Source organism: Thyridium curvatum, assembly GCF_004353045.1.
Source record: "Thyridium curvatum strain D216 chromosome Unknown NODE_7_length_750237_cov_83.650653, whole genome shotgun sequence".
NCBI lineage: Eukaryota > Fungi > Ascomycota > Sordariomycetes > Thyridiales > Thyridiaceae > Thyridium > Thyridium curvatum.
In genome coordinates, this window is record NW_022156762.1 from 106,833 (window position 1) to 121,397 (window position 14,565).

The following is a 14,565-nucleotide window of genomic DNA, read 5'->3' on the forward strand; positions in this document are numbered from 1 at the left end:
ATGCACGTACAGATAGTGTACAATAGGGTTACTTCCGCCCCCCCCCCCCTTTGTCACGCGTCCGTCCCCCTTTCGCCTCTTGCCTCCCGGTTCCCCCTCTCACTTTCACTCAACGACAACCCGCCCGACGTCCGGGCCCCTCTGGCGCTCGCCGCTGACAAAGATCCGGCTGACGAGGTCGCTCTGGTGCCGCTCGACCATCTCCCGCAGCGCGCCGCGCTCGACGACCAGCCGGCCCGTCTCGAGCAGGTCCTTGACGTCGACGTCGCCGACCTCGAGCGCCCTCCCCTCCTCGCCCGCGACCTCGAGGCTCGTAAACAGGTTCGGCCGCCGGTCGGCCGTGACAAACGTCGTCCGGCCCGCGCCGCGGCCCCACTCGAGCCCGCCGAGCAGCGACCGCACGTACCGCCGCACGAACCCGTCCTCGAGCTCGCGGCCGAGCCGGCCCGCGCCCGCCAGCGCCAGGAAGTCCTCGGGCAGGGGCAGCTCGAGCCCGTCCTCGCAGACGACGAGCTCGCCGCGGCGGTAGCGGTAGCTCAGCGCCGTGCGCCAGGCGAGGTCGTACACTTTCCGGTTGAGCCCCGTCGAGAAGTCGCGCGGGTGCGGGCCGAAGGTCTTGCCGCCGCCGCGGCGCAGGGGGCTCTGCTTGTTGCCCACGCGGGCGTGGCCCGTGCCCTTTTGCCGGTAGAGCTTGCGGTGGGAGCCGTGGACCTCGTACCGCGTCTTGGAGGAGGCGGTGCCCTGGCGGGTCGCGTCGCCCTCGAAGACGACGGCCAGGTGCAGGATGTCGCGGCGCAGGGGCAGGTGCAGGTGCTTGCTCGACCAGTGCTCCAGCCGGCGGGGCTCGAGGGTCGGGAAGTTGTAGATGGTCAGGGGGACGGTGCTCGGCGGCGTCCAGAGGTTCGTGGACGAGGGTGAGGTAGAGGAGGAGGTCGCCGCGGGATCGGTAGGGAGAGGCGCCTCGGTGGCCATGTTGCGGACTTGGCAAACGGGTCGGATGCGGTTCTGGAATACGCACAAGTCAGTATGCAGGTTTTCAATGGAGCAGAAAATGATTCGTCGAGCGCATACCGGAAGGGTCTGCCTCGTCGTAGAGGCCGAGGATATGCTCAGGGCCTTGATGGCCTCTGCGAGACCCCGGGAACCCTTTGCGGCGGCCATGGCTCAGCAATTGACCGCTCAAGTCGGCAGGGCCGGTCCGATTTGCTTCCAGCCGGTACTATCCTCCGCACAGGTCAGAAGAAAAAGGCACAATTCGGGCTGCGTGTGCGGCGTTTTGCTGTGGTCGAACCGGACGGTGCTGCTCTTTCTGTCCAGTCGTGAGCTGATGTTTTGCAAAATTGCTACGGGGAGGACTAGAAGAAGTCCATCTCCAGAATTTCCCGGGGTGCACGGACCCCCAAACGGCACTAGCGCTAGCAAAAAACGGAGGCCATCGCGTGCCGAAAGGGTAAGGGGGAAAAAAGTAGCTAAGCTAGCAACGTCGAATGCCAGTGGTCCCAAAATTTCGAATTGGCCTGTTCTCAGACGACTTTGGAACCTCTCCCCATCGTCACCACCATACAACAGCCGGGCACTCCAACTACAGCACCCAGCCATGTCGCGGTGCCCGCAGGTAGGAAGGCCAATCGCCCTCGTGCGATGCCTCCGCCACCAGCAACAGCAGCACCGCCATCTCGCTGGCCCGGCCTCCTCGATAGCCGCAAGGCGGTACCTCTCCGGCACGCCTAACCGGCAGCAGGACGATGGCGAGAAGCAGCAGCAGCAGCAGCAGCAGCAGCAGGCCAATGCTCCGGCAGCCGCCGACAAGAACAAGGGACCGCAGAGCAAGAAGCCCCAGGACACCGACTTCAAGCGCCGCAAGCTCGACCCCAACGTGACGACCCTGCCCTGGGCCGAGAAGGAGCTGCTGCGGCGAGGCACCCCCCCCGTCGGCTCCCGCCGCCGCCGCGCCGCCGTGCGCACCTCGCAGAACATCCCCTTCGAGCAGATGCCCTACCAGTGCTTCCAGGAGGCCCGCAAGCTGCTGCGCGAGGACCGCGACGCCAAGGTCCGCCAGATCGTCGCCGAGACGGACAGGATCCGCAAGCTCGAGGCCGCCGACCCGGCCCAGTTCCGCGGCGGCGAGGCCTACCGGCAGAAGCGGCTGGCCAGCCTGCGCAGATACGTCGACCAGCTCAAGATCCTGGCCGACATCAACGACCCCCTCGTCAAGCGGAGGTTCGAGGACGGCATGGGTATGTCAATGCCTGCCGCGCACAACACCAACACCCTCCATGCACGTAAAAACACGTTTGTACTAATATGTGGGCAAATGTATAGGCGACATGAACAAGCCCATCTACCGGTACCTCGCCGAGAAGCGCTGGCAGGGCTACCCGCGCCGCCTGATCCAGCAGCGCATCGCGCAGTTCCACATCGTGCCCGACCTGCTCCCCAAGTTCGAGCCGACCATGGACGTCCAGCTCTTCTTCCGCCGCTTCAAGGTCGGCCCCGGCGAGCTCGTCGACTCGGCCGTCTCCGAGGCCATCCCGCGCCTGCGCGTCCAGACCTTCCGCCCCGGCGAGCGCCTCGTCTCGGTCGTCGTCGTCGACTCGGACGTGCCCCGCCCCGAGACCGACGACTTCGGCCGCCGCTGCCACTACCTCGCCGCCAACGTGCCCCTCTCGCCCGCCGTCACCTCCCTGCCCCTCGCCAAGGCCGACCCGGCCGCCCAGCTCGCCGTCCCCTGGCTGCCCGCCTTCTCGCAAAAGGGCGCCCCCTACCACCGCCTCTCCGTCTTCGTCCTGGAGCAGCCCGCCGGCTCCCCCCCAATCGACGTCGGCAAGCTCCGCGAGCTCTACGCCGGCCGCGACGGCTTCAGCCTCAAGAGCTTCCGCGACAAGTTCGGCCTCGACCCCGTCGGCTTCAGCATGTTCCGCACCGTCTGGGACAAGGGCACCGCCGGCGTCATGGAGCGCGCCGGCATCCCCGGCGCCGACGTCGAGTTCAAGCGCCAAAAGGTCGAGCCCCTGCGCGAGCCCAAGAAGCAGCGCGGCTGGGAGGCCAAGAGGCAGGGCCCCAAGTACAAGCACCTGTGGAAGTACACCAAGCGCATCGCCTCGCCTTCGGGCAAGTATGTGCGGTAAAGGACCCGCCGGGATGGTGGACTGCTGGCTGCGATTGCGTGAGGGAGGCATTGGTCGCCATGGCAATGGCGAGTGGTGTGTGGAAAGCAAGCGACAAGAATCACCCGTGTACTATTCTACTGTATAAGTAATGAATCATTGGTGATAGACTCTGTAACACTATAGCACTCAAAAATCAAGATATCTTTTTGTGTCTTTTGTTTGGAAAGACTTTCGGTCCTGAATCTTCTGCTTGAAATGCTCTGCTTGCTCTATTGATCTCCGTGGCGAGGCACAGCGACTGCTGCACTCTTAATATCTATCATACAGTCTACAGGGAAGACAATATTCTCCATTCCAAAAACCTCCTGTCGTCCGCTCAACACCACCCTTTGGTGCGGGGATTCAGCCTCATGTCTAAAGATTCCTTGCGTAATCCAGGGCCTCAAATCCGAAGCACCGTCCCGTTGCTGCTTGCCGGACTTCCCATCATCACAGGGCTATGACCAACCGCAACTGCACCGCTCTGCAAGACGGCGGCCAACTTCACCGCCGCCAGCCCTCTCGGTGATTCAACCGTGCCCATGTCGACAGTCCGACTGGGCAATTGCTGTTCTCCAAGCAAAGCCAACCGCAGCTCGGCAGCTTCGGCCCGCTCCCGCCACACCTTGCACTCCTGCTGGACCTGCTGCTGCTGCTGCTCATTCAAGGGGTGAGAATGCTCCAGAGCAAGCAGGCGTCGCTGCAGCCAACTACACTCATCCGCCTTCTCGGCGAGTTTAGACTGAAGCCTCCGGACGCGAGCTTCGACCCGGAAGCCGCCGGGGTCAGTCATCACGCCCTCCGACCCGTCGGCGGGCTCAACGCACGATGACCAGGGTCCCCGCCCCGACAACAGAGGCCTCTGGGTCCTCTGTGGTGTGTGAAACACTGGGACAACAGTGGAGGAAGCTTGTTTTGCGCATGTCGCTCTCGGCCCAAACTTCGTTTCCGGGGCTGGCTCATGGTGTGTTGTGCCATTTATGGGCATTGGAGGCCAACCAGCCTCGACCCGAGGGCCTTCGTGTGCGCAGCCGGGGTTGGCATGATCCAACTCTTCTCGAAGAATCCTAGGAGATGCTGCTCCATCCACCGTGTCATAATTGCCCAGGTTCCGCCTTGCTCGCCAAGTCTCCGAGGGGGTTGTCCCCACGACCGCCTGTGGCGACATTGATGGCCGCGGAGCTTTGAGCAGAGACGAAGGCGACAGTTGCGGGACCGGTGCACCTACTGTCAGAGTTGCTCCCGCATGGCCATCCAGGTTCCCTTCTGACCTGGTAGAGTGTATCGACCTCGGCGTTGGAGGATTCACAGTATACCGGGAAAGCACACTAGTCGATCTGGTCAACCCTCGTCCTCTTCTCAACTGACTTGGTGATGCAGCCGGATCCGACTCCTGAGCAGCATGATCAAATTTGGCCACCAGTGCTTTGACAGTTCCCGGACCCGCAGAACCCCGGTCATGAATGCGCGTACGAGGCACCGGCGTGGCGTAGTCATTCATTTGGGATGAGACGTTCGGAAGAATGCGCTGGCCCGGAAAGTCGGCGTGATCTGGGCCTGGAAACAGAGGAAATCGGCGAGGGCCTCCAGGTTCCAAGGCGCCACCTGGTCTGTTGAAGGAAGATGGAATATCTTCCGACGTCAAAACTGACTCTCCATGAAGTATGCTAGGGATACGATGCTGGCTCTCACTGGCCTCCAGCGCATCATTGTCCCACGCGTTTCCATTCAATCTCGCGAGGCTATCCGACTCGACTTGAACTCCTCGATCGCCAGGCGAATGCTGTCGAGATAATGCCGACCAAGACGGTGCACTCTGTTGATGTGGCAGTGTATCTCCTCGTCTGCGTGCCAACTTTGTACATGGAGTTGAGCTGTCAAATAACACTGCATCGTCAAGAGAATCTTCATGGAACGGGAAAGAGTTTGTAGAGCGGAGACCTGACGACACCGGATACCCGATGAAAGGAGGCGTGTCGGGTGAAGGCCTCGACTGCCTTGCTTGACAGTGATTGTCGTCTTTTATCAAGCTTGCTTCGAAATATGGTTCTTCTGTGGACTTCAAAGACGAGCCCTCTGGAACTGCCGCACGCTCAAAATCGAAGCTCTGATTATGCATAGCAGAGAGCTGATGTAAACTCCCGTCGTCTGGCGCCTGTTTTGGTGTCTTCTCGACTTCATTTGGCCTTTGCCTTCTTGGACTGAGACCCGAGTGGTTGATGTCCCCCGAACGATTTGTCCCTAGGTTGCTGGTGAGCAACGAGCACGGCGGTTGTGATAATCCAACTTACTGAAGTCTACCCTTGGTCCACAGGATGATGGCGGTGAAGAATTATCCTCGAATTGCTGGCCTCTTGGAGCATTTTGAATAGCCGACCTGGATTGAGTCGGGTGAGGAAAGATCGCGGACTCCGATGACGGCAAAGCACCAGGAGAGAGAGGAGGGTCCTCAGAGGAGACACTGCTTCTCAGGGCGCCAAGAGTCTTCATGTTTCTCACCACATCCCTCCAATGTGTGATCAGCATCTCGGCGATATCGTTGGCGACATGTATTTTGTCGACCGTCAAAGATGTCGATCGAATGTCTGATTCAGTCCCCCTCCGACTATATGATACTCTTGACGTAGGGGGTGTCGAGGGCATCAGTACTAGGCCCATGCTCGGGTCGGCCAGCTTGACCGTGTAGGTGTCTAGTAGATCTCCGACCAAGAGGGGTCCAAAAATAATTCCCAGTGCATTAAAGCCCATGAGGTCCTGGGCAGGCACAGTATCTTCAAGACCGTCCTCCCTAAGACAGGCAGACTCAGCCTCCCGGCCGATCAAGCATAGGAGACCGAACACAGAACAGATCAGCTCCCTCCGATACCGTGATTGGACTGTCCCAATGGCAAGCGCAATGAAACGGCCTCGCAACTTGCTGCGTTTTATTTTGTTGAAGCTGGCGTCGCCATGTAGTTGGCTGTGAATGGCGACAAGTGCATCAAATAGAGGCAGAGACCCGAGTATTCCGCCTGGCAGGCCGGCAAGGAACCTCTTGAACGCTGACGCCACATCGTGGACCCTAGCATTGATATGAGTGGGAAGATTTGGAGATCGAACTGTGCCGTTGACGTCGTCGTCTCCTGATCCCGTGCTGTAATGATCGTAGAGAGAGTTGACAACTCGAACTGAACCAGGTATACGGAAGACGCCTCGAGTAGACGGAGCTACTATTGTCAGCTGCAGAAGGCTCTATAGGCGGGGATTTGACAAACCATGTTGTACCAGATACTGAGCCGTAGCCCGGATGCAAGTCGGCAGCATGAGCGACCCAGTGGCATATTCAGGGGGCAGATACAAAACACTTTTGCCGCATGTGCGGACAAGAGTCTGTAGGCTCTCGCCCTTGAAACTGTCTCTCTTGGTTTGTACCTGAGCCTGGGTAGCTAGATCACTCACGCTTTGCTTGCGACGGATGCTGCGTTCTGATTTGGAGCTGACAGATCGGCTCGATGAAGGTGGTCGACAAAAGGTTCGAGAGAACCAGCTCTTCTTGGGCACCAACACCTGCTCACCGGGCTGCTTATTTTTCAGCATCGGCGCAAGCAGTACGGACACAAGCTTTAACTCACAGGTACTGGCTGGCACCCTTCAGGTAAAAGTTGACGAACTCCGTACTGCGTGGGAGGATCTCATCAGTGATTATACTCAACAACTCGGTGTACTGATATCGCTTCACGCACTTGGGCTGCCAGGCGATTGTACGCATGAACAAACACGGCTCGATCATCTATCCGATCCGACTTAGGGAATTCGCAACTAGAAGCGGTCCACGTCGTGGCGCTGGACCAGCCATTCCGACCGTGTGTTGCCGACACAGGCAGTCCCATCAGTGTCTTATACGGGGGTAGCTGGCTTCTGGGCGAAGACAGAGGTCTTGCATGGGGCCTCGTACGGTCTCCGGAGTGATGCGCCTGATACACCGAAATGTTGGGCGTAGTGGGCGGAGATGTCATCGCGGTGCTGCTATACGATGAAGACGATGCTCCCTTAACATGATTGTACGACGGATGCATTGGTGGGTGCAGGCGAGATGGTTCTATGGCGGAAGAGGCTGGGAAGAAAGCGGATACTCTAAGATTGAATGGATCGATGCCTCTATTTGAGAACAACTAGCTGATCAAGAAGAATGCCTGTGGTCTTGAAGCAAAGAATAGCGATGAGTAAGGGGTGTGTGTGTGTGTGTGTGTGTTTGTGTGTGAGAGCGGGAGCAGCAGCTTAGGCAAAAAGGCGTTGTTGCACGTTTCCTTCATGCTTGACACTCGACACAGGCGCACCTGCACCTCGACGACACACAGAGCCACGACAGAAGGACGCAGCCACCAGAAGCGCAGCTTCCTCGCTTCTACGCCCCCTTCGCAGCTGCTAATTATGGGCGCAAAAGAAGCACGAGCTCCGGTGTCCCTCGAGGAAAAAGATGTCGCGACCCCGACGGCGGTAAACATGCCTGCACAGGCCCCGTAATGCACTGATCCGCGTTGCAAACACAGAACGGATCTCATGTCTATTCAAAGACATGGCGCCGCAATGCTGTGTCATAGCAATATCACGTTTCACTGATGCGATGCTTTCGCCACGCCACGCCACGCATTGCCAACTCCAACATGCTTGTTGGCACGCCGGGCCTCAACGCGAAGGCTTGGACGCATGTTACCTTGCTGCGCCGGACCCTGATCCACCAGCCACGCCAAACACCCGGTCCAGTTCCTCCCCTGGATCCGGCGCAGCCATCTCGCTCGGCCCAGGGTGGTCAGCGGGGCCGGGCCCGACTTCTGCGATGCTCATGCTGGCCAGTCCATCCGCCGCGGCGCCAACGCCGCCACCGCCCTCGCGCTCGGGCTGCAGGAGCCGCGCATCGCTGTCGAGCCACCCCGGCGCAACGCGGCGCTTCTCGGCCAGCTCTCTCTCGCGGATGCGCGCCTCCAGGGCCTCGAGCTCGGTGCGCGCATCGGTCTGGAGGCGGGATATGTGCGCTTGGAGGGCGCGGCACGAGGCGATGATGTCGTCCGGGTGCGCGGCGTGCCCGGATGCCGACACGACGTACTTGGGCTTGGCTGTTGCTGGGTCGTGCTCGTCCGACGGCGCTGCGGAGGCTTGCATGCCGGTGGCCGAGGGCGGGAGCGTCGAGGGCATGGGTTTGTACGTATATGGCAATGTGGTGGCAGATGGAAGATTGACGAAGGGCGAGACGGTGAGCGGCACCTGCTCCAGGAGCGGGTGCGATCCTTTACAGATCATGTCAATGAACTGGCCTTTGATGCAGAGTGTTGGGACCATGGCGGTGGTGATACTTACGATTGTCGTGCATTGTTCTTGATACCGCGCAAGAAGGCAAATATTGAGCAGTGCGTACGAGTTTGTCTCTCAGTCCCTTCAAGGAAGAATAAGGAAAGGAAGAAACATTGAGTAGAAAAGGACCGTTTCGGCTTACCGTTTGAGTTGTTTGCCTGTTGGGTCGCCAGAATGACGACTGCGCCATGTACCGTGTGCACTAATAAATGACCTACCCCAGTCCAAACCTTTATCCGATAAGGCAGCAGATTCCAATGTCGGTGCTATCAATCACTGCCTGATACCCCGCCAAAATTTCGAGCTTCATGCCTACTGACATAGCTTCGCGACTCGAAAACCTCCATCTTGCGCATCTCTCGTCCTCAATTCATCCGCTCAGCGCCCACAATCCCTCGACCGCAGGACGAAAAGATGGAAGCCCGAGCCATAACCACGACCATCCGGTCGTGTCCGGCCGCCAGCGACTACGTCCCGCTCGCCGAGCACCAGTCGCAAACCCCAGAGACCTTCTTCGGCGGCAAGCCTGTGCTGCACTACCACGCCGCCGGCGCAAAGGCCTTCGTCCCCAAGTCGCAAATCAGCCGGCTGCCGTTCATGCCGGCGGCTGTTGCGCCCGCCGATGCGAATGCGGCTTCGGAGGAGATCGAGGGCTCAGAGGAGGAGGAGCTGGTAGATCAAGAGGTTGACATCTTTGTTGGATCAGAGTACGTCTGGCCCCTTGCCGCTGTGCGCATCGCCAAAAAGACCCAGGACTGACCGTGAGCAAAGTACATTCACCGTATTCAACCGAGCCTCTTCGACAGGCCTTTCTATACCGTATCCTCTCATCGCAATCCACGCTATCAAGTCCCTCAGCGACTCTGCCACGAGCAAGGTCCAGTCTGTGTACATGCAGCTCGACCTCGCTGATGGCGGCGCCACCGACGACGACTTCGACACCGTCGAGCTCACTATTGTCCCCCCCTCTACTTCTTCTTCCTCCTCCACCACATCAGACGCCCCTCCCACAAACGGCGAGGCGCCGCCCCCGGCGAGCTCCGAAACCGCCAAGCTCTTCGAGGCAGTATCCGCCTGCGCCGACCTGCACCCGGACCCGCCGCAGGACGGCGGCGAAGACGAGGACGACGACATGGACCGCATCGTCTTCGAGAGCAGTGTCGACGACGCCGAGGCCATCGATGGACTGCCCGGCGTCTTCAGGTCTGCCGGCGGCGGCGGTGATGATGGTTTGCCGCCGCCCTTCCCTGGGAGTGGAGGCTGGATCACGGCCGAGAACATGCATGAGTATTTCGACGAGGAGGGCAACTGGATCGGGGACGAGGGAGTCAGCGGAGAGCTTGGCGAAGGCGCGGGGAGGGTTCGGGGCCGGGACGAGGCCGAGGGTGAGAATGGTCAAGGAGGCGCCACGAATGGCCACGGGACTGGCGATGATTCAGAGAGTAAAAGACCGAGGACTGAGTGAAATGGACGAGTATCTTGGGGGAAGAAAATAAAATTACGAGCTATCCAAAAGGTCTTTGGTTGTCCAGGCCAGAGAGGCAACTTGTGTATTAGTATCTCCAATAAACGAGGTACAGAAGAGCAGTCCCGGAACCAACGCCCCTTTATTTCTGTTTATGTCGCAATTTCTCCTCAGGTCTAGCGTTGCCGCCTTTTTTGTTCTTAAGGCACAGTGGGCACATGGGCTTTCACAATACGCCAACGACCGACTGGCAGACTTGTCCGAAGTCCAAGCATGCAGCGGATGCTTGGATCAACGCAGACGTTGCAGAAACATTCTGGCATGTACCTTCCAAACGGGGCTCGTTCATTGCTTTTCAGTCTGCTATGCATACATAGAAGACTTCCCTATTTCCGAGCCTTTGTTCTTGTATCCGCCAGCCATCATCAGAATAGCACCGAGACGCCATGCAAATGCCCAACCCATCTCATTTTTATGTTTTGCACATATTTTTACAAGCCCGGGCGTAGTACTTCGAGATCAGTCATCTCATCACTGTTCGATCCCATCTTCTTCATCGATAAGCCTGCCCAGGATCAGGCTCTGGATGACCAGCTCATCGCTCAAGGTCTTGATCCTCTTGGGAGGGGTGCTGGCTCCGCTCGTGGTCGTGCTGGATCTCTTCCGCTTCTTGCCATTAGTTGCGCCTGTGGTAAACAAGGACTCGCTCTGTCCTGATTTCCCGTCGACATATACCCAGTCGTATGGGCGATCAACAGCCTCCATGGCTTTGAGCTGGACTCGAGCGTCTTTCAAGTTGTACACGCGAGACAGCGAGGCCCCTAGCACCCAGGCAAGAAAGACATAAACCATCTTCTTGCTTTCATCTGTCTTCTTCATCACGAGAAGAATGCGGTTGCCAGCCAGGAACCTAGGCCGGTGTTCCAAGACATCCGACAACTTAGCGCTTGAAGCATCGTACGGTACAATGTTCCTAGAGCGGATAGCATCGCCGAGGAACGATGACTGCCCTGCACAAAGAAGATACGGCGTCCAGTCAACCACTCTCTTCTTCTCCAAGCATGTAGAGATCCAGCGTGAGGCAATACAAGGCAGTCCCAATGCGAGAGCCTGCATGTATTTCACTTTCCTGGAATGCCCGTCGGCTATCAGCGCGGTGAACCCGATAGAGCTTGCCGCGGAACGCAGAGGGATATCGACATCGTCTGGTGGGGTGGAAGCAGGACTCGTCGATGTGCTTCGGATTGGAGGATGATCAAATAGCTCATCAAAGCCGCTCGAAAGCACGGTGCCGCCTTCTTGTATGATTTGATGTTCTAATTCTTTCGCGGTTGCCATACGATCATGGTACTGCTCTGCATTCTCACCTGGCTTCTCTGACTGGAAAGAGATGGCAAATGCCATGCCAAGGAAGAGCTGTTGGGCACCTAGGCTTCGATCTCGAGAAGTGGACTGGGCGCGTGATGGTGCGCGTCCTGGCCTCGCAATCCCAGCAAGGGGTGCATTCACGCTACGATCAAACGTTGGCGTGGAAGACGGGGAACGACCCAGCTCATCAGTGGAGGGCGGTTCCGTATACACTGGCGGCTTTCTGGATCTCGTGGCCACCCTGGTCCGTCCGCCGTAAGTAATCGTTTTTGGCGCTGCTTTTGTTGCCTTGCGTCGGAGATCTCTGGAAACCGCGGGAGAGGAATGATCGCCGCTCACAAGATGGGCTGCTTCTCCGCAATCATCCGTTGCAGGTGTAGTCTTCTCCGATAGCGTAGGCGTTACAGACAGCGTGCTCAAGCTCGACGTCGAACCTTGCATAGCTGAGCTTGAAGGGGCCCCAGGCTCTGTTTGCCCGCTGGATATGACTCGTGCACGCTTCCTCGCTCGGGTACTCAAGGCAGGCGGAGAAGAAGGCACTGACGATGGCACAGCAGGAAGCCCATCTGCTTTGGGTTCTGGAAGAGCTAGGGAGGAGACTGCAGTGTTTTCGTAGCTCGGGTGTAGATCGGTCTGTATGTCAGTTGATGTATCATGATGCGAGCCGCGAGTCTTTGAATCCACCGACGCTTGAATTGCAGCATTATCCTCCTTGGACGATGGCACGCCTTGCCGAGATGCTTGAGGTTGTCCGTCGCTCTGGAGCGTTGGATAAGAAAAGCCGACCAGAGACTCGGATGTTGAAGATTGGTTTTGGAAGGTGCTGAAGGGCCGAGGCTGCTGCGGCGCGGGACTGGTCTCAGGAATGGCCTCTCCTTGATCCAAGGGATTGCTCCAAGTTGCCGGAAACGCGGAGCCATCTCTGTCTAATGCAGCTACAGCGGAACCTGGAGATCGTGTCAAAACCTCGCCACGAGTATGCCCCCCATCTCCGACAGACTTGGCTGTTGGCAGATCATCCCCCGAAGCAGTCTCAGCTGCTTCCAGGGACTGAGCAACTACCAGATCTTTCTGGGAGTCCGCCACGGTGTCTTGGCCCTCGGGGGTGCTGGTCCCTTCACCTTTCGAAGTAGCATGATCCCCAGGGAGCGAGGCTGGAGACTGTTTTCCCTTCTTGTTGGTGGACGGCACCTCGACTTCATCAGACTCTGAGGAACCCTTGAAACTGATCGAGGAGAGTTTTCGCTTAGCGGCAGACTTTTTTTCCTCCGCTCTTCGCCGACGCCTGAAGTCATCATCGTCGCTTGTCTCTCCATCAGAGCTCAGGTTAGAGTACTCGTTGGATGTCTCTCTCCTGAGCTGTGATAGCTTCATTGGCTCATATTGTTCCATGGGTCCAGAGGTCAAATGCTTCTTTGAGGCAATGTACTGGAGCGGATTTTGAACAACCGGACCCTTGGGGGTCGGCTCTTCGAAACGTAACTCATCTGCTCCTGGAGGTTCTGACAGGATTCCAGCTTCACGCTCAGGGCTTGAAGTTGGCTGCAACATAGGCGAAGATGGCAAGCCACGAGCCTTTAGCGGTGATGAGATGACTGGATTTGGGGATATTGAATTGGGCTGGAAATCGTTTGGCGACGGTCTTGACGATGTTGGGCTGATCCCACCCCGCACGGCAGACGAGAACTGCGTCTGTCTGAATAGCTGCGAACCGCCGAGCAACTGTGCTCGGTCGTGAGCGGCGAACGGGTTCTTGGGTTGGGCTGGTGTTTCCGGAAATTGGAACGAGCCATGGTTCGGTGCATGTTGCTGAGACTCGGCATCGCCTTGAAGCACCAAGCCGAAGTCCACAAGACCTGAGTCATCGGGGACGGTAGATTGAGTGGCGTGCGCTGCTATATGGCTTGTCCCGAAAATGACAGCGCCAGTGTCTTCCTCATTCAGAGTCTTTTGCTCCTGCGAACTTGGGAAGTGGTCGTCGAGTCCAAGGGCTGTAGAGGGCAGTTCATCCTGCAGCCTTGGGGAGCTCCTGTAATATTGCTCATAGCTGCGCCCATCATTTGACTGGGTCGGAGACTGAGAAGGATCCATATTGACGGCCTTCTCGGGTATTTGTGAGTGCGCTGAGGCTATATCCTGAGGTTGACCATCTTTACAAAACACCTCCGAGCATGGCTCGTTGCTAGCCTCGGAGAGAACCGAGGGCGCCGGGTTGAGTTGGGCCGAAAAGACAGGATCGGCCACGGGAGATGCAACCTCTGTTACGGCGTTTGTCCTGGGCGTGATATCTGCCAGAGACCGATCACCGTGATCCCGCTTTCGATAGTGTTTCTCTGTGGATGACGCACTTCGCGACGCGCGATGTAGCTGCAATGTCGCGTGGTCCCGTGTCTAGAAAGTGAGGAAATGGGTCAGTGCCAACCATGTGTATCGGACCTCCACTAGCGGGGAGTGTGGCCATTTTAGAGCGGAGTGATCGGGAACGACATTGGACGTACCTTATGTGGACCGGACTCGGACTCGAGAAGACGGCTTCCCACATATGCCTGGTGAACTGTTCAAGACAAAACACTAAGTAAATGCTCGAATGGACTTGTAATGCAGGAAAAGAAAGAAAAAAGGGAAAGACAAAAAAAAAGAAAAAAAGATAGAGCGATTCAAGCTCACCTTTTGTCACGTTTCCGGGTGTTGCCTGTGTGGGTAGACAAGGTGGAGGAGCGACAAGATCCGATTCTTGCGTTTCTCCCGGAGCTGGGGAACTGCTCAGCTAGACGAATAAAACGTTAGCCGGCCGGTATTAGACCAAAATGCAGGGGCTGCCTCAGCGTACTGTCCCGACACCGTACCAGTCCATGTACACATCCAGAATATTGATGCTCTCCTGGGACTCCTCGTTATGCTCTTTGGGTGTCATCATGGCTGCTGGGAGGACTGAAGACATCGAGGTTATTCGGATGAGAACTCGGTTGGACCATTGAAATCACCAAGGCAGGCGAGAGATTGGACGTCGTACTGCCTTGATTGGTGTCATGCTGGTCAAGTGAATGTGAATAGACCTTTGTGGTCAAGCAATTCACCAGCACGACTTTTGCAAATTTGGGACGACATTCACTCGGTTGGTCTCAGAGGCACCTTCCTTCTTTCACAGCTAGTACCTTCCAACTCTCTGTATTGACTACTAGGTATAACCAGAGAAGTGACTTTAGAGGAAGGCACGCATCTTCTTTACAGTGCATTGTGTTACAGCTTTGAAAG

At 57.6% G+C, this 14,565-nt stretch overlaps 5 protein-coding genes across 5 annotated transcripts; 2 read left to right on the forward strand and 3 right to left on the reverse strand.

The window, feature by feature from the left end:
- On the forward strand, positions 1-3,128 carry E0L32_001756 (uncharacterized protein; the record flags this gene model as incomplete). The annotated part of the gene is made up of 4 exons (XM_031135870.1): positions 1-900; positions 1,033-1,319; positions 1,495-2,237; positions 2,323-3,128. The coding sequence occupies 4 exons, from the start codon at positions 1-3 to the stop codon at positions 3,126-3,128; spliced, it is 2,736 nt and encodes a 911-aa protein (XP_030989892.1).
- A 424-nt stretch (positions 3,129-3,552) lies between these two features.
- Positions 3,553-6,725, reverse strand: E0L32_001757 (uncharacterized protein; the record flags this gene model as incomplete). The annotated part of the gene is made up of 3 exons (XM_031135871.1): positions 3,553-5,390; positions 5,441-6,355; positions 6,404-6,725. The coding sequence occupies 3 exons, from the start codon at positions 6,723-6,725 to the stop codon at positions 3,553-3,555; spliced, it is 3,075 nt and encodes a 1,024-aa protein (XP_030989893.1).
- Positions 6,726-7,838: 1,113 nt separating this feature from the next.
- On the reverse strand, positions 7,839-8,465 carry E0L32_001758 (uncharacterized protein; the record flags this gene model as incomplete). The annotated part of the gene is made up of 1 exon (XM_031135872.1): positions 7,839-8,465. One exon carries the CDS (start codon positions 8,463-8,465, stop codon positions 7,839-7,841), a length of 627 nt encoding a protein of 208 aa, XP_030989894.1.
- Positions 8,466-8,891: 426 nt separating this feature from the next.
- E0L32_001759 (uncharacterized protein) lies at positions 8,892-9,942 on the forward strand (the record flags this gene model as incomplete). Its single annotated transcript, XM_031135873.1, has 2 exons — positions 8,892-9,184; positions 9,249-9,942. The coding sequence occupies 2 exons, from the start codon at positions 8,892-8,894 to the stop codon at positions 9,940-9,942; spliced, it is 987 nt and encodes a 328-aa protein (XP_030989895.1).
- A 531-nt stretch (positions 9,943-10,473) lies between these two features.
- E0L32_001760 (uncharacterized protein) lies at positions 10,474-14,224 on the reverse strand (the record flags this gene model as incomplete). Its single annotated transcript, XM_031135874.1, has 4 exons — positions 10,474-13,677; positions 13,809-13,864; positions 13,978-14,077; positions 14,141-14,224. The coding sequence occupies 4 exons, from the start codon at positions 14,222-14,224 to the stop codon at positions 10,474-10,476; spliced, it is 3,444 nt and encodes a 1,147-aa protein (XP_030989896.1).
- Between the last annotated feature and the right edge of the window lie 341 nt (positions 14,225-14,565).